Source organism: Humulus lupulus, chromosome 4 (genome assembly GCF_963169125.1).
Source record: "Humulus lupulus chromosome 4, drHumLupu1.1, whole genome shotgun sequence".
Taxonomy (NCBI): Eukaryota; Viridiplantae; Streptophyta; class Magnoliopsida; order Rosales; family Cannabaceae; genus Humulus; species Humulus lupulus.
Genome location: NC_084796.1, coordinates 235646448 through 235665662, shown reverse-complemented (window position 1 = coordinate 235665662; position 19215 = coordinate 235646448). Strand labels below are relative to the sequence as shown.

The window sequence follows — 19215 nt, the reverse complement described above, 5'->3', positions numbered from 1 at the left end:
GGAGCACCCGTGAGCCGAGCCCAGCAAGAAAACTGAAACAGTAAATATCATATGCATATTATATAGTTAACATATAATCCACAGATAAACAGGTCAACCATCAGACTAAGCAAACACGGCCATGCCGCCCCAAAAGCCTTACCAAAGCCTGGGGTCTTGGTCCTCACCGTAAGGATACCCCATGTATCCATTGGGTCCTACCCTGACCATAAGCACTCCATGTGCTACGTGTTACTTCCGGCCCCACTGCCGTTCTCGACCTTCGCCGCTCTCGGCCTTGCCGTTCCCGGCCTTAGCCGTTCATTTCACCACAATCACACATATAGTACATCTCAAAATAATCATTCAAACATATAATAATTCATTTAAGGTTATACATTAGCAAGTAATACAGTCTAGGGCCATGCCCTGCAATAACACTATGGGCCCATGCCCTGTTCTCAGGTGCTACAATCTTCTTACCTTTCAATTCGATAGCTTTGATCGCTTGACTCCTCGAGCATGATCCCACTCGAGCCCTAGCGCTCACCTAAACAAAATCCATAGGTCAAAGTCATCACCAAACCTCAAGTCCAAAACCTAGCCTCGGGACCAATCCCGAGCCCCCGGGAAGTCCTAGATCCACAAAACAAGGTGGTGGAATCGAACCCCGAACCCTAGGTCAAAATCCCTCAAAAATAACCCAAAAACCCCTTTCTGTGAACAGTGCAGCGCTACAGCACTCTAAAGAGGGCGCTATAGCGCTACAAGCAGAACCAAACATCCCCAGAAACAGGGCCTAGCGCTACAGCGCCCAAAGACTAGCGCTGTAGAGCTAGTTGCAGACAGGCAACACCCAATTTCGTTTTCTGCGATTTCTTTCACCCAATTCAACCCCAAACTTGTCCAAATCTTTCCCAAACCCAAAAACAAACTTATCAACACCTCCCATTCATCCCAAGCATCCCATGAACTCAAAACTCAAGCTCATGCAACCCAAATCTCAAAATCTACCATAGATAACCCTAAACTCAGAAATTCAGTCAAACATCAAAGTTAAAGACTTAGAATTCATACCGTGGATGGAAATTCGACCTTGAGTTGAACCCTAGACCTCCTTAGCTTGCTCCTCCTCAACCTTGGCCTGAATTCCCCTAAAATCCCCATCAATTTAGCTTAAATACACAGCTCAAACCAGTCAAACCCTAAACCTAAAATTTCTAAAAACTTACCTTAATTTTTGATGTGTTCTTGCTAATCCCTTGCCAATCTTCAAGTCTAGCTTAGGATCCTTGATGCTCAGCCTACCCTAGCTCTCCTCTGAGCTTAACTCCAAGAAAAATGAAGGGAAATGGTGGGAGAACCACAAACCGCACCTTTTGATACCAAAAACCCCACTGTTTTTCTCTCCTTTCTTTTCTTCCTTTTTCTTTCTTTTCTTCAGCCTTATAACTCTTTTCTACCAATTCCACTAAGTATAAAGTTTCATTTAACTTATCTCTAAAGAGCTTAATGACCAAAATTCCCTCCCTATTAATTCTAAACCCTTTTGTCCATGTAGGGCCATTTTAGTCATTTTACCCAATTCCCACTAATTCCTCGAGTGTCTCTACTAATTTCCCGCTTGCTACCCAATACCTGATTAATCACCAAATATATATATGTATTCCTCATCATCAAGATTAACCTCAATATATTTTCTAACTTCCCAATTAAACTCCCCAGGCTTGACCCAAGCCGGGTATAATTTCCCGCTTCGACTTTTCCGCTAACCTGCTCATCCTAGGATCGTCTCGAGTCACAGATCACAGATATCAATACAGTTGTGCCCAAAATGGACAAAATTACAATTATGCCCTTTTCACACAATCAGGGCCTACATGCATACTAATACACATAGTCATGCATCTCAAATAGTCAAATAGTCATTTAACATGCATTAAATCATAATCATGCATTTAACTCATTAAAGTCACACACATAAATCCCATTATGCCCTCCAGGCACACTAATCAAGGCCCTTAAGCCTTATTAGCGAATTTGGGTCGTTACAACTATCCCTTCCTCATGAAAATTTCATCCTCGAAATTTACCTGAACAACTCGGGATACCGCTCCTGCATATCCGAATCCAGTTCCCACGTCACCTCTTCCAACTTGCTATTCCTCCACAATATTTTAACCAAGGCGATGGTCTTGTTCCTCAAGACTTTGTCCTTTCTATCAAGGATCTGAATAGGTTTTTCCTCATATGATAAAAATTGATCCAACTCCAAGTTCTCATAGCTCAACACATGAGTAGTATCCGATACATACTTTCGGAGCATGGATACATGAAACACGTCATGAACCCCCGATAGAGCTGGAGGCATTGCTAACCTGTAAGCCACCTCCCCAACTCGCTCTAGAACCTCAAAGGGGCCAACAAACCTGGGACTCAGCTTACCTCGAACGCCGAATCGTTTTGCTCCTCTCAGGGGTGAAACCCTGAGGAATACATGATCACCAACCTGAAATTCCACGCTCCTGCGTCTCTGATCTGAATAACTCTTCTGGCGACTCTGGGAGGCGAGCATACGAGCTCTAATTTTCTCAAGTGCCTCATTGGTCCTCTGAACCATCTCAGGACCTAAATACTTTCTCTCACCTGCCTCATCCCAGTGTATCGGTGATCTGCACTTTCTTCCGTACAGCATCTCATACGGAGCCACTCCGATAGTCGCCTGATAACTATTATTGTACGAGAACTCAATCAGAGGGAGATACCTACTCCAAGATCCCCCAAAATCAAACACACAAGATCGTAACATGTCCTCCAGTATTTGAATCGTCCTCTCAGACTGTCCATCTGTCTGAGGATGATAAGCAGTACTAAACCGAAGCTGTGTGCCCATTGCCTTCTGTAGGCTCTCCCAAAACTTGGAAGTGAAAGTGGGATCTCTGTCGGATACTATCGACCTCGGAGCCCCATGAAGTCAAACAATCTCCTTCACATATAGCTCTGCATATTGCTCCACAGTATAAGTTGTCCTGACAGGCAAGAAGTGGGCGGACTTAGTATACCTGTCCACAATCACCCACACCGAGTCATGCTGACCCGCAGTCTTCGGCAATCCCACCACAAAGTCCATGGCAATATCCTCCAATTTCCACTCGGGAATTCCTAGAGGCTGTAATAACCCTGCTGGCCTCTGATGTTCAGCCTTAATCTGTTGACAAGTTAAGCATCTAGCTACATAGTCCACCACATCCCTCTTCATGCCTGACCACCAGTACAAAACTTTTAAGTCATGGTACATCTTCGTAGAACCTGGGTGCAAAGAGTAGGGAGTGGTATGAGACTCGTCCAGAATCTCTCACCGAATATCTGGATCAATCGGAACACAAATCCGTCCCTTGTGCTTCAATAAACCCATCTCCGAGATAGAGAAGTCCATAGTTGCTCCAGTTAGGACACTCTCTCTACGTTCCACTAACTGGGGATCCATTCCATGTGCTTCCTTAATCCTCTCAAGGAGCGATGACTGAAGAGTAATGTTGGCTAACCTACCAACCACTAACTCTATACCTGCTCTGGTCATCTCCTCAGCTAATCTGTCAGATATCTGCCTCGAACTATACAACTGTCCTGGGCCCCTCCGGCTCAATGCATCAGCCACTACATTAGCCTTCCCAGGATGTTACAGGATATCACAATCGTAATACTTTACTAACTCTAGTCACCGCTTCTGGCGCATATTCAAGTCTTTCTGGGTAAAGAAATACTTTAGACTTTTGTGATCAGTGTATATCTCGCATCTTTCAACATATAGATAATGTCTCCAAACCTTAAGCGCGAATACCACTACAGCTAACTCCAGATCATGCGTGGGATATCTCTGCTCATACTCCTTTAATTGTCTCGATGCATAAGCTATCACTTTCCCAGCCTGCATCAACACACATCCCAGACCCTGTCTAGAAGCGTCACAATAGACCACAAACTTCTCATTATCTGTCGGCAGACTCAGCACTGGTGCAGTAATCAATCGCTGCTTCAACTCTTCAAATTTGTTCTCACATCGATCTGTCCACACATACTTGGTCTTCTTTCTTGTCAACTCTGTCAATGGAGTAGCAATTCTAGAGAACCCCTCTACAAACCGCCGGTAGTAACCTGCTAAGCCAAGGAAACTTCTAACCTCAGGAACACTGCTTGGTCTAGGCCAATCTCTCACTGCTTCTGTCTTACTTGGGTCGACCAGTAACCCATCCTTACTGATAATATGGCCCAGAAATGAAACTTGCGATAACCAGAACTTGCACTTACTAAACTTAGCATATAACTTATGCTCTCTCAGCCGCTGCAACACCAGGCGCAGATGATGCTCATGCTCTGTCTCTGACTGGGAGTACACTAGAATATCATCAATAAATACAATCACAAACTTATCCAGATAATCTTTGAAAATTTTGTTCATCAAATCCATAAATGCTGCTGGGGCATTGGTTAATCCAAAGGACATAACCAGAAATTCATAATGCCCATACCGCGTCCGAAAAGCAGTCTTTGGTACGTCCTCTTCTTTGATCCTCAACTGATAATAGCCTGATCGGAGATCGATCTTTGAAAACATTGTACTCCCCTGAAGCTGATCAAATAAATCGTCAATCCTAGGCAATGGATACTTGTTCTTGATGGTCAACTTGTTCAACTCCCTGTAGTCAATGCACATCCTGAGCGATCCATCCTTTTTCTTAACAAATAATACTGGAGGACCCCATGGCGAGAAACTCGGTCTGATAAACCCCAAATCCAGTAGCTCCTGTAACTGAATCTTCAATTCCTTTAACTCTGCCGGGGCCATTCTGTAAGGTGCCTTGGATACTGGTTCTGCTCTCGGAACCAACTCTATGACGAACTCAATCTCCCGCTGCGGCGGCAATCCTGGCAGATCTGCTGGAAGCAAGTCTGGAAACTCACAGACCACTCTGGTTTCATTCGGTCCCACTGCCGCCACCTTAGAGGAATCTACAACGCTCGCTAGGAATCCTATGCAACTCTCCTACATCAGGTCTCTAGCCTTTAGTGCTGAGATCATAGGCACCCGCGGTCCATCCACCGTCCCCACAAACACAAAGGGTACCTCGCCTTCTGGTTCAAAAGTCACCATTCGTCGCTTACAGTCAATTGTTGCTCCATACCTCGTTAACCAATCCATCCCTAGTATCATGTCAAAATCGTCCATATCTAGCTCAACTAGGTCAACAAACAATTCCCTACTGTCTATTACTATTGGTAATGCTCTAACCCATCTCCTAGAGACTACCAGTTCTCCTGTTGGCAATAAGGTCTGAAAACCCCTAGCATACAAAATACTAGGTCTACAAAGCTGATCAATCACCCTAGCAGATACAAATGAGTGAGTAGCCCCAGAATCAATCAATGCAGTATACAAGGAACCAGCGCTAAAAATCTGACCTGTCACAACTGAGGGACTGGTCTCCGCCTCAGTCTGAGTCAAGGTGAATACCCTAGCAGGAGCGAGGCTGTCTCCCTGCTTTGGCTCCTCTTTCTTAGCTTGTGGGCAGTCTTTCTTCAAATGGTTGACGCTTCCACAAATAAAACATGCCCTGGTCTGGCACTCGCCCTGATGTCGTCGCCTGCATCGGGGACACATCGGAAGGTTCCTCCAGTTATCATTTCTGCCCTGACAGCCACCAATAGAACCGCGAGCCCTCCTATCAGAACCATAAGGAACAAATGAATCTGGTACTCTTCTTTTCTGCTCACTGGGACCACTGCCCCGACTAGGCCCAGAAGAAGGAGGCACCGTCCTCCTGGTATCGCGCCTAGCAGCGCTATCCTTCTAGATCTGATCCTCAGCCCTCTCTACAGTAAGGGCTTTATCCACTACCTGGGCATAGGTAGTAGTCTCCATGTTTAAGGTAATACTCACATCGCGGGCGATCATCACATTCAATCCCCGAATAAACTTATCTCTCCTGGCTACATCAGTCGGCACTAAATCTGGTGCAAACTTTGCCAATCTGTCAAATCTCAGGGCGTACTCAGTGACTGATAACCTGCTCTGAGTCAGGTTGATAAACTCATCAACCTTCGCTGCTCGAACTGCTACACTGTAGTATTTCTCATTAAAAATGCTCTTAAAGTCTTCCCAAGTCATAGTTGCAGTATCCCTTCGCTGCCTTACTACATCCCACCATATTCGTGCATCTTCTCTAAGCATATAACTGGCACAATCAACCATTTTCTTTCCTTCATCCCTCATGAAATCCAAGATCACGGAAATCATATTCATCCACTGCTCGCCCCGCAGTGGGTCTGATCCACCCTCGAAGATAGGAGGTTGTTGTTTTCTGAATCTTTCGTACAGAGGTTCCAACCTGTTCTCAACCACAGGCTGAACCGGAGCTGGTGCTACACTCTGCTGTAGAGGTAACCCGGTGACTTGCGGAGGAGCCTGCTGCCTCAACTGACTAAGTTCTTCCTTTGTTTTCTTCAATCTAGCCTCCATTTCGGCTAAAATCTGCTGCCAGTTCTGAGGAGCAGGTGGAGGGTCCTGACCCTGATTTTCATCCTCGGCCCAATTGCCGCGGAGTCTAGATGATTGCCGAGGCATTACAACTAAATGCCTGCAATCAGTGACACCGCTCATCAGGCATGATAATAAGATCCAATTCCACCTCTCAATCTCAACAACAAACCAAGATCAACAATCCAAATAGCATATAGCACACAACGGGCCTTGCCCTGGCATCATGCATATGATATTTCACTCATCATGCTCATTATAATATAAGCAGGTAACCAAGGCATTCAAGCACAAATTCAAATACATTAATCAACCATACCAATAAACCCTGAGTCGAGCTTTTCAATGGCAGCGTTTGTACATGTTCGGTCAATCTCCAGAACCAATAAACCTTGGCTCGCTCTGATACCAAGTTGTAACGCCTTACTACCTTAGAGCCGTTACTAAGTGAGTTTAAAACAGAAATTGTGCAACTAACTGACTCTACGAGGCTTCTAAAACCAAAAGTGTGACTAAATCAGAAGTTGAAGCTGTAGTTTTTGAAAATGCTTAGTTTCATTGAAAACATTAAGTATCAAACATTTGGGATCCCAAAAATAAGGTTTATAAAATATTTACAACTCAAAAATAGATTTACACCTGGTTAACTATCAAAAGAATAAATTAATACAGCCAAATTCAAAATGCCCCCAACCAAAGCAGTCGGGTAGGCCGAACATGTACGCGCCGTCCCCACGCTCTCCATACTCATGGCTGGTTGACTTTTTCTTTGCCTTTACCTGCAACACGGAGCACCCGTGAGCCGAAGCCCAACAAGAAAATTGAAACAGTATATATCATATGCATATTATATAGTTAACATATAATCCACAGATAAACAGGTCAACCATCAGACTAAGCAAACACGGCCATGCCGCCCCAAAAGCCTTACCAAAGCCTGGGGTCTCGGTCCTCACCGTAAGGATACCCCATGTATCCATTGGGTCCTACCCTAACCATAAGCACTCCATGTGCTACGTGTTACTTCCGGCCCCACTGCCGTTCTCGACCTTCGCCGCTCTCGGCCTTGTCGTTCCCGGCCTTAGCCGTTCGTTTCACCACAATCACACATATAGTACATCTCAAAATAATCATTCAAACATATAATAATTCATTTAAGGTTATACATTAGCACGTAATACAGTCTAGGGCCATGCCCTGCAATAACACTATGGGCCCATGCCCTGTTCTCAGGTGCTACAATCTTCTTACCTTTCAATTCGATAGCTTTGATCGCTTGACTCCTCGAGCATGATCCCACTCGAGCCCTAGCGCTCACCTAAACAAAATCCATAGGTCAAAGTCATCACCAAACCTCAAGTCCAAAACCTAGCCTCGGGACCAATCCCGAGCCCCCGGGAAGTCCTAGATCCACAAAACAAGGTGGTGGAATCGAACCCCGAACCCTAGGTCAAAATCCCTCAAAAATAACCCAAAAACCCCTTTCTGTGAACAGTGCAGCGCTACAGCACTCTAAAGAGGGCGCTATAGCGCTACAAGCAGAACCAAACATCCCCAGAAACAGGGCCTAGCGCTACAGCGCCCAAAGACTAGCGCTGTAGAGCTAGTTGCAGACAGGCAACACCCAATTTCGTTTTCTGCGATTTCTTTCACCCAATTCAACCCCAAACTTGTCCAAATATTTTCCAAACCCAAAAAAAAACTTATCAACACCTCCCATTCATCCCAAGCATCCCAAGAACTCAAAACCCAAGCTCATGCAACCCAAATCTCAAAATCTACCATAGATAACCCTAAACTCAGAAATTCAGTCAAACATCAAAGTTAAAGACTTAGAATTCATACCGTGGATGGAAATTCGACCTTGAGTTGAACCCTAGACCTCCTTAGCTTGCTCCTCCTCAACCTTGGCCTGAATTCCCCTAAAATCCCCATCAATTTAGCTTAAATACACAGCTCAAACCAGTCAAACCCTAAAACTAAAATTTCTAAAAACTTACCTCAATTTTTTTATGTGTTCTTGCTAATCCCTTGCCAATCTTCAAGTATAGCTTAGGATCCTTGATGCTCAGCCTACCCTAGCTCTCCTCTGAGCTTAACTCCAAGAAAAATGAAGGGAAATGGTGGGAGAACCACAAACCGCACCTTTTGAGACCAAAAACCCCACTGTTTTTCTCTCCTTTCTTTTCTTCCTTTTTCTTTCTTTTCTTCAGCCTTATAACTCTTTTCTACCAATTCCACTAAGTATAAAGTTTCATTTAACTTATCTCTAAAGAGCTTAATGACCAAAATGCCCTCCCTATTAATTCTAAACCCTTTTGTCCATGTAGGGCCATTTTAGTCATTTTACCCAATTCCCACTAATTCCTCGAGTGTCTCTACTAATTTCCCGCTTGCTACCCAATACCTGATTAATCACCAAATATATATATATATATGTATTCCTCATCATCAAGATTAACCTCAATATATTTTCTAACTTCCCAATTAAACTCCCCAGGCTTGACCCAAGCCGGGTATAATTTCCCGCTTCGACTTTTCCGCTAACCCGCTCATCCTAGGATCGTCTCGAGTCACAGATCACAGATATCAATACAGTTGTGCCCAAAATGGACAAAATTACAATTATGCCCTTTTCACACAATCAGGGCCTACATGCATACTAATACACATAGTCATGCATCTCAAATAGTCAAATAGTCATTTAACATGCATTAAATCATAATCATGCATTTAACTCATTAAAGTCACACACATAAATCCCATTATGCCCTCCAGGCACACTAATCAAGGCCCTTAAGCCTTATTAGCGAATTTGGGTCGTTACAATTTAAGCCTCTTCAATTGTGTAGTCCCATACCTACACAGTCTTAGGATCATCACACTTGACCTTCCCAGACGATGTGGGATTGCATAGTGTTTAACCAAATAATATTTGCTTGTTGACATGGCATGATCAAGGTGCACGTGGATAGCACGTGGCTATTTAGTGATGACAGTCTGGTCGACCAACGATAAGGATAACAAGCTGATCGATGGATTTAAGAAATATGTTGAATAGAACGAAATAAGATATGCTGACATATGCGACTAGGTCTGATCGTGGTAATGAAGCCAGAGTTCAAATACAGTTCTAAGTCAGATATTTCTAAGATATCTGACCCTCTTTATGTGTAACTATGATGATTTTCGTTATTATTCAAATATTATTGTAACAAAGTTTAAACACGGCCCATTGGCTCATATGTACATCCTTGAGCCTATAAATAGAACTCACAGGATTCATTTAAAAAAAATATGAATTTGGTATTCAGAGAGAGCTAGTGTTTTTATACACGATTTTTGTATTCCACTTTAGAGCTTGTGAAACTTAGTGAACCTTAGTTTACTGATCGCATGTTTCAAGGTTTACATCAATAAAATCACTAAGTGGATGTAGGTTATTACCAATCTCTGGGGTCGAACCACTATAAAACATTTGTGTCGTTTAATTCTTGCATTCAGCTTATAAATTCTTATCATTTTAGTGACTCCGTGTCATTGGCTAAATCATCAGTCAACACATAGCTTTTACCCAGTCTTTCCCCCTGCGGATCACGGGATTCTGACTGTCACAATCACCCTCCCTTAGGGGTCTGACGTCCTGGTCGGCCACACTTCCGGCTGGATCAAGGCTTTGATAACATATGTAATCCCCCACATCACTATGGTTGCTTCCTAGAATGATGACTAGCCCTGCAAACCAACACGAGTCTTTCCAGCGTGCTTTGTCCTCACTCACACGCTTCCTGGGAAAACTTCCTAGGAGGTCACCCATCTTGAGACTACTCCAGGTCAAGCACACTTAACTTTGAAGTTCTCAAGTGATGGGCTACCGAAAAGAAGATGCATCTTGTTGGCATAGGTAGTACCCCTTAATCCATTTAAGCTTCTTCAACTGTGTAGTCACATACCTACACAGTCTTAGAATCATCACACTTGACCTTCCCCAAGCGATGTGGGATTGCACAACTTTTGCCCGGTCTTTCCCCCTGCAGATCACGGGATTCTGACTGTCACAAATCCGTGCTGCCATCATAGGACGTGATGGCAGGCATCTAAAAGCCTCGCAGTAGTGGGGCTTCTACAATGCGAGGAGCACATGGCTCCCCATCCTCGTCCTTCAAGTCAGAGTTATGGCCCTGCCATCGGGCCATTATGAGCATTATCCTCTTCAAGCTCTCTAACTCCGTGCAGAGGGGGTCGTGATCTTGGTTGGCACTTTGTGTCGGGTTATCCCTCTTTTGGGCGTTGAGACTGTCCCGGAGGTCTGATTGGTCCTTCCTCTCGGGTTCGCGCCTGAAAGCCTTGTCATACCTATGAGCACTCAAGCCGTCTTATTGGTAAGTTTGGCCTTGGAATGCGCCTTTGCCCTCGGGGTATGCTACTTCCATTTTCCCATTAGACTCGATGTTTTTATTGTTAATCGAGAAGTTGATGCCGCACTCTCGGTTAACAGAGATGTTTTGCCTATTGGCTCCTTGGACATTGCTCTGTGGTGTTGGCGAGGTGCTGGGGGGACACCACCTCCAAGCCTCGCGCGATCCGTGTTGGCATTCCTGGGCGGAACGCCCTGGGCTCCACGGGCGCTAACAGCCTGACAATGTCCTCATGCACCTAGGCCTTTACCCTTACTAACCAGCCTCAAGGCCTGGTTGTCTTCGGGGTTTCGATAAGCCTTCTTTTGCTTGGGAGCAGGATTGTCGTCGACCTTACCCTTGCCATGATCTTGTGGCACAGGTGGGGCTCCAACACCAGCTGGGTACACGGGGGGCACGTCAGCTGGCGGATCTCGCGCCACATCAGCAATGTACTTGGCAGGCACACCGGCTGGGTCGACAGGTGGCACACCAGCTGGCTACCTAGTTGGTGCTTCGCCATGTGGGTCCATTCGCGACCCTTGGGCTGCCAGGGTAGCCTTCATGGCGTTAACCATCTGTTGTAGGGAAGCGATGGTACCCTCGTGGGTGTCGGGTTTCTACTGCTGAGTGGTCACCTGATCGCAAAGCGCCACCACTTCTGGCGTCTTGTCCGCATCCATGGGTTGAGGATATTCCTCGTCATAATACTCATCGTCTACACTATCGTATTATGCCTTTTCGTCATAGTCTTCCTTTATCTGAGGGAAGTCCTGCGGTGATGGACAACTGTTTTCTCCTCCCTCAACTCCGGCTGAAGGAGCTGCATCGTCTGGTGCGTTTCTCCTAGTGACTGCCTTTTTTTCTATCAACCTAATCTGAGAGTTTAAAGAAAATAATAGAAAAGAACACAAGGGTTTTACGTGGTTGAAGCTATAAAAGAGTCGTAGTCCACGAGTCTCTGGTATTTAGTGAGCTTGAAGCTTATTTGAGCAAGCTCCAATAGTAGTTCTCAGGTAGCGTATATATTGCACTAAGTTACAGAGTTTCTCTATCTAAAAATCGGAATCCTTTACAAGGAGATACCCCTGCCCTATCATTAATACAAATTCCTCCATTTGGGGGTATTAATGTTGAATTAATACAAAAAGGACTGCACTAAATAGAGACTACGGCCTAGAAGGATTGCACGAAGCCCATTGCAGAAAGTCGCGTACTAACTTTATAGGGAACATATCTCTGACTGTCAGGGTGCGGCGCACATTTGCTCATGTTAGGCGGCGTTGTGGGAAATGCTGATTGTTGAGGGTATGAACTTGACACCACTAATCGAGGCTCACCAAAAGTTTTTAGATGATCTTCTGGAGGCCCATGCCCACAGTGACTGACACCTGACATCTACTCCAGGTCCCAGGACCAGAATCCTAGACCTAAGAGATGGGCGAGTGAAGAGAGTCTCTCAGAATGTGGCTTCACTTGGAGACACCTTGCCTCGAGGACAGGCGTTGGGGCGTAGCCTCACTTGGAGACATCCACGACTTGGCCAGATTGAGTTTCATGGAAGAGTTCACACTCCGATAACCTCATTACTTGTCTTGTCGCTAATTACTCCTAATTGTCATGTGTCGGATGGTGAAACCACGGACAATAGTAATAATAATTAATTAAATTTGCTTTTTTTTTTTAATATATTAGATTCTTTTATGTAATTAAAGGAATGTTTTGGTAATATTGAAAATAAATGAGAAAATTACAATTTTGGCCCCTAGGTTTTAGCCAATTACTAAGTTTAACCCTATATTTTCATGCAAAAAAATTAAAAATAATAATTAATTATATATATATATTTTTAAAATATTAGATATTTTACATAATTAAAATAGAAATATTTGGTTATATTGAAAATAAATTTGATTAGAATTATGTATAGGGAATGTTTTTGTATTGATATTTATTAAATGACATGTTTTAAGTTGGTACTCAAACAATGGTAAAGTGGTATAACCCCTATAAAGTATAAACAAACAAAATAATGAAGCTTACAAGACTAATTAAATGATTGTCTAGCAAGTGCACACTGGCATTTATTTTTCTACTATCTCTATTACAACGTATGACTTATGGCAATGCCCAATATTCAAAAACTACATTAAGTGTCAATTATAGAACGATATTGAATGAGCTATTCATGCTTCTGTTCGAGCCACGTGCAATGAAAAACAATAGATGAAGCATAGTAGCCTATGGTTCCAAGTACAAGGAACAAGGCATAGGAGATACAAAAATGGTATCCCAAAACACGTAGCAGCAATGATTCATCAATGTTTATCCTGTAGAAGAAGTAGAGGCCATAGAAAAACATCAAAATGGCTGGTGTTCCCCCACGTAATACAGATCTGTTACACAAAAAAAATATATATGTTAAACAAGCATTTCTCTTAAAGATCATTCAAATCATAATATATGATATGAAGAAACTGTTAGCACTTATATTATACTTAGTTACGAACCTCCACCACCAGTGATGATCATGCCAGGATAGTTGACTAACAGTGAAACCAATTGCCAGGATCACATTCATTATGACAATCGAAATGAATGAAGTAAGCAAAGTTTGAAACGTGTTGCAAATCTTGAAATTCCACAAGCTTGCATGGATGTTGTCCAGCTTTGGTAACAGTAGAATGAATGGCACAAGGCCACCAAGCAGCATCTGAACCGCTGTATTCGTGTACCAAGGCTGCTGACGAGTCTCTTTTGGTAAATTTCTTGTAGAACAAGTTGGTTGAGATTCTGGTTGGAAACGACGAGCAACGACGCCACTTAGAATCACGAGAATGCTTGAAACAAGTCCCCAAGCAACCAGGTTTTGACAGAGGATGCCCAGTTCTGGTACTTCGGATATCCCAAACTCTGAAATTACTAAGCCATTTGCAATAATAACTGTTGAGAGTGCTGGAATGTAGTATAGAGTTCCAGCTTGGAATATGCATTCTTTCTGTTAGAGATTAAGATATCAGTGGCATGCATGAAAAGTTTAGGAAAATGCTATAATAAGGAGGTGATACTGTAGTTGAAATTAGGCAAAACAATTACCCAACCAACTGATGTGAATCCAGCATGAAACGAAGTAGCCTTATACCCCATAATGAAAGATGTAATACAATATGTCCTCAGTATTAGAGAAGAAAGTGACTGGAGATTGCAGGGATTCAAGAAACCCTTGTATGCCAAAATGAAGAAGATACATGCCCTGCAAATGGAAGCATATTAGTATTGAATAAAAGTGAGGTAAAGAGAAATTCCTAAGCAAATTTAGGCTCCTTAATACATATACATGGTTATGTTTCCATATATTTTGACCCTTTATCTCATTATTAGGCTATATCAAAATAAAACATAACAGACAAATATGGTGAATTACATAATAAGCAGCTGAATCCCATTCCCAAGAACGGCACCAAGTAACGATGTGTAAGGAGGGCATTTGCAGTTATCACCGTGAAGGAGATGCTGATTATTAACTCGGCAATCTAAATGGTCCTGCTCTCTGGAAGAGAACCTGCAGTACAAGTAATCATACCGGTCCAAGTAATCGGTCAAGTATGGCACAGTCACTGTAAGAATTAACCCAACCCAGACGAGAGTGGCACTTGCCCAATAAAACAATTTCGAATTCCAGATTTCACCATCTTCTTTTAGCCTCATAAGCTCCTCATCAAATGGGGTGTAACCCGAGAAATGACCAGGCTTATCAGGTTCTTCAGCCCAGAGAACCGAATAGGTAAACTTGACTTTATTTGCAGCAACTTCAGCTATGTCCACACTAGAACTATAGTTGCTCAAAATACTGATGTCTTTAACTTGGCTCTTCCAGTACTTAACATAAAAATGAATGTGTGTAACTAGATAATGCTTGGGGATTGTGAGTTTTCGCTCATTTTCCACATCTACAATCCTTCCCACCATACTCCAGAAGATACTTTTGTTATAGCTCATCTCGTATATATAGCTTCTTTCGATAGCACCCCTGAACTTCCTTGCTTCATCTTCTGTCAAAGTCTTCTCGCAAAGTGTTTTTCTTTCAATGTTCTTTCGAAATTTCAACTCATACCGCGTGAGAGTGAAGCAATCCCCGGCTAAAAGCTCTTCGAATGAACTTTTCTTGTTGGTTTGTGATTCTATAATCCATACAAACGAGTATATTTCAGCATCTCTAGCTTAATATATTTGTTTTACACATACAGAATCATGTTCATAATCCTGCTACTGAAATATAAACCCATTTAACAGATATACCTATTTATTAATCTTTAGAACATAATTAGAAACAGAGGATCAAACTATTTAATTATTAGAAAATAAACAAGGTGATTGGGAGTATTATCAAGATATCAATGTATGTAAGCATTTCATACCTGCAGGGGGGCAAAATGGAAAGTCAAAGTAGGGGTAATGCTCACTGCGATTGATAAGTATGAAAATCATTAGAACGACTTAAAAGAGAACAAGAATCACAAGAACTAGGCTCAGTTTCTAACTATTCAAATTTCGGTTCTGAACTTTTTCTCAGGAACAAAACATCTAGTTCAACAATTTCTTTGAGCTGTTTGACAGTCAAGAAAAGAAAGGAAAAATGTCAAACAGTTACTAAGCTAGCGATTCTCGAAATCTTTTTCATGATTTAGTAAATTCATCATTCCATGTTTGAAAGAGTACTTTTGGCGTTCTTTGACAACAAAATTTTCCTCTCTCCCTCTTATCTCTTTTCCTTTCATTTTCTCAGCAAACAAACAAGTTCAAAACCACAAAAACTCACTCGAATCAAAGAATTTAAACAAGAGAGTGATGATTGACTTGTACCAATAATTTTCACGAGAACGAACTCTGTTGGCGAAAATGTGGATCATGTCTCCTTTGTAGAGCTTTTCATTAGGAACGGGATCAAGTATTAAGCTTATACCTGAAGAAATTACCAGAGGTAGTAACATCGCCATTAAAACCAGAGTCGTCATACTCATTATACGCTCCAATGCCATGAATTTTAGAGAGAGAGAGAGAGAGAGTTTGTATTGATTGATAGAAGGAATAAAAGCTGTTATATATATATTTAAAGAATTAACATATTTTTGCCTTCTTGCAAGGTTGTTTGTTATTTTCCAAGATGGCGGGAAAGTCTGTTGGGGAGTGTTAAGAGTATTTTGGCAAAACAGAGCCAATAAGCTTTGATCAAGTCACAGAAATATTCTATTGGTCCACGTCCACGTCATTAAGTGAACAGTCCCTTAATGACCAATAAAGCAAGTCATAACGCGAGATCTTTGAAATTCTGCTTTCGTTTTAGAACGAACAGGTACCATCCTACTAGTAGTCGCTGTTATTATGGTTGTGATACTGATATGAATCTCTAACACATGCATATTCTAATTTATATATATATTGTTGAGTAAAATTTAGAGTACACAACTCTAAACTTACTAATATTGTACCCAAACAAGTAAACAAATTATTTTTATTATACCACAATAAAAGACACTACAACACTTTCCAAAGACCACTTACAATTTGAAGAGAAATAGATACTCAATAGGAAGCTCACAATTTACACTCAAAACACCACACTAAGAATACAAAGACTTATTTTTTTGAAGGATACCTAACTCAAATGCAAGGGAAGATATTTATAGTCCTCACCATGCAATCTACACCATACAGATATTAAATTGAGAAATAATCCTAGCCATACATTATTACCATATTCTACACACTTCTCCTAAAAAATCTACTTTCTACATCCTTCTACAATTTTCTCTTAAAAATATATTCCTTCCATATTTGTTGAGAAGCTTCCATTGTCTTGGCTTTAGATAAAATGGATTGGGTTTATATTTACCTTGGGCTTGGACATTTGGACTTTTTGGGCTGACATGATTCTTAACACTCCCCCTCAATGTCAGCTCTTATTCTTTGTACTATGTCAAGCTGTTGACGAAACTTTTCGAGCTTGCCTGTACTTAGACTTTTTGTGAACAAATCTGCAACTTGATCATCCATCTTGATCTGTTTCATCTCAATTTCTTCTTGTAGAACCTTTTCTCTGATAAAGTGATAGTGCACTTCAACATGCTTCGTTCTTGCATGAAAGACTGGATTCTCCGCCAAACGAATTGCCGACTGATTGTCACAGTACATTGGAACTGCATAATCTACTAGTTGATGTAGATTATTCATCAGCTGTATCAACCATGTACTTTCTTGAGCTACCATTGCTGCTGCTCGATACTCAGTTTCAGTGGTTGACAATGATACCGTTGGCTGTCTCTTGCTACACCAAGAAATTGTTCCGGAGCCAAGCTTAAACACATACCCAGTTGTTGATCTCCTGGTGTCATGATCTCCTGCATAGTCAGCATCACAGAAACCAACTAACTTGCAGTCTTCACCTTTCTTGTACAAAAGACCATAGTCAATTGTACTCTTCACATATCTCAGTATTCGTCGAATTGCTTCCAAATGAGGCTTCTTTGGATTTTGCATGTATCGACTCATCACGCCAACTGCATAAGAAATGTTAGGTCGAGTCAAGGTTAAGTAGATCAGACTACCTACCAATTGTCGATACATTGTCGCATCTTCCAAATCTTTTCCTTCATATGCACACATTTTGGCATTTGATTCCATCGGTGTCGAAATCGGCTTGCATTCGAGCATTCCGAACCTCTTTATCAAATCTTTGGCATATTTCTGTTGACAGAGAAATATTCCTTCTTGTGTGCGATCAACCTCTAGACCAAGGAAGTGCTTGAGTTGTCCAAGTTCCTTCATCTGGAAACGAACTGATAAATTCTCCTTTGTCCGAAGAATTTCTGCCTCATCATCACCGGTTATGATTAAGTCATCCACGTACAATAGCACTATAGCTAGCTTCCCTTTATTGGTTTTGACAAACAAGCTGGAATCTGCAGGTGTTACTGAATAGCCACTTTGTGTTAGAAATTCAGCAATCTTACCATACCACGCCCTGGGTGCTTGTTTCAATTCGTAGAGTGCTTTACACATCTTACACACATATTCAGGATGATCTTGGCTCTGAAAACCCATTGGTTGGATCATGTAGATCTCCTGATCCAGCTCTCCATGAAGAAAAGCATTCTTCACATCCATTTGCCACAAATTCCAGTCTTTGTTGGCTGCAAGTACAAGTAGGACTCATATAGTTGTAAGTTTCGCCACTGGACTAAATGTTTCGTCATAGTCTAGTCCATACTGTTGAGAGAAACCACGAGCCACCAATCGTGCCTTGTACCTCTCGATTGACCCATCTGGACGACGCTTTATCTTGTAAACCCATTTGCAAGATATGGGTTTCACATCTCTCGGCTTTGGCACAAGATCCCAAGTCTGATTTTGCTGAAGTGCATTGATCTCTTCTTTCATAGCTGTCATCCACTCAGAACTCTGTGATGCTTCTTCGAACGTCTCAGGCTCTGTTGCTTCTTCAATTATGGCTGCATTGGCATATTTGGGATTTGACCTTCGTATTCTTGTTGACCTTCGGAGTTGAGATTGTGGAGTTGATTCTTCTGTTTCACTAGGCCCACCTTCTTCGTTTGGTTGTTAATACACGCCAGTTTGCCAAGGATTCTGAGTCACTGTTTGTTCGACATCATCGCTGTGTAGATCTCCTGATTCATCTGAACTTGGTTGGAGTTGAACAGTATGCTCCCCCATCTTTTGTTGTAGCTTGTCTCCCAATTCTCTCGAGTTTGGCAACACCTCCTTCTCTGGGGACCACCAAGAAGATGCTTCATCGAACACCACATCTCGTGACGTGTAGCATCTTCCACTCATTGGATCGCAACATTTCCACCCCTTTCTCTGACTGTCGTATCCCACAAAGATACATCTAACAACTTTCTTGTCAAACTTGCTCCGTAAATGATCAGGAACAAACACATAACATACACAGCCAAATACTCGAAAGTAGCTAAGTGTAGGTTTCATGTTCCATAGTTTCTCAAAGGGTGAAACAAATGTTAACCTTGGCTGAGGAAGTCTGTTGATCACAAAGGCTGCAGTCCTCATTGCTTCGGCCCAAAACCTTCCCGTTACGTTCTTTGCATGTAGCATACTTCGACAAATTTCTGCAAGATGCCGGTTCTTTCTTTCTGCTACACCATTCTGTTGTGGCGTGTTGGCACAAGTGTACTGATGACGTATTCGACATTCCCTTAGGTATTGAGAGAGCTCGTTTGAGCTATATTCTCCCCCGTTGTCTGTACGCAAACAACATATCTTATTTCC

At 42.3% G+C, this 19215-nt stretch overlaps 2 protein-coding genes across 2 annotated transcripts; both read right to left on the bottom strand.

Annotated features, from left to right (window-relative positions):
* Positions 1 to 11642: 11642 nt before the first annotated feature.
* LOC133833018 (transmembrane 9 superfamily member 2-like) lies at positions 11643 to 15926 on the bottom strand. The gene is made up of 6 exons (XM_062263282.1): positions 15731 to 15926; positions 14336 to 15092; positions 14008 to 14164; positions 13422 to 13909; positions 13169 to 13307; positions 11643 to 11789 (listed from the first exon to the last, which is right to left on the bottom strand). The coding sequence occupies exons 1-6, from the start codon at positions 15924 to 15926 to the stop codon at positions 11643 to 11645; spliced, it is 1884 nt and encodes a 627-aa protein (XP_062119266.1).
* A 919-nt stretch (positions 15927 to 16845) lies between these two features.
* LOC133833016 (uncharacterized mitochondrial protein AtMg00810-like) lies at positions 16846 to 18075 on the bottom strand. Its single transcript, XM_062263281.1, has one exon. The coding sequence runs from the start codon at positions 18073 to 18075 to the stop codon at positions 16846 to 16848; it is 1230 nt and encodes a 409-aa protein (XP_062119265.1).
* Positions 18076 to 19215: the final 1140 nt, after the last annotated feature.

Excerpts from the sequence above, each read along its gene's own strand:
- LOC133833018 (XM_062263282.1), bottom strand. The coding sequence starts at position 15,926 with ATGACGACTCTGGTTTTAATGGCGATGTTACTACCTCTGGTAATTTCT. Across the intron at positions 15,093-15,730 it reads GTTTAAATTCTTTGATTCGA|AATCACAAACCAACAAGAAA; the intron begins GTGAGTTTTTGT and ends TATGGATTATAG. Across the intron at positions 11,790-13,168 it reads TCTCCTATGCCTTGTTCCTT|ATTAGGTTGATAGAAAAAAA; the intron begins GTACTTGGAACC and ends TTAAACTCTCAG.
- LOC133833016 (XM_062263281.1), bottom strand. The coding sequence starts at position 18,075 with ATGGATGTGAAGAATGCTTTTCTTCATGGAGAGCTGGATCAGGAGATC.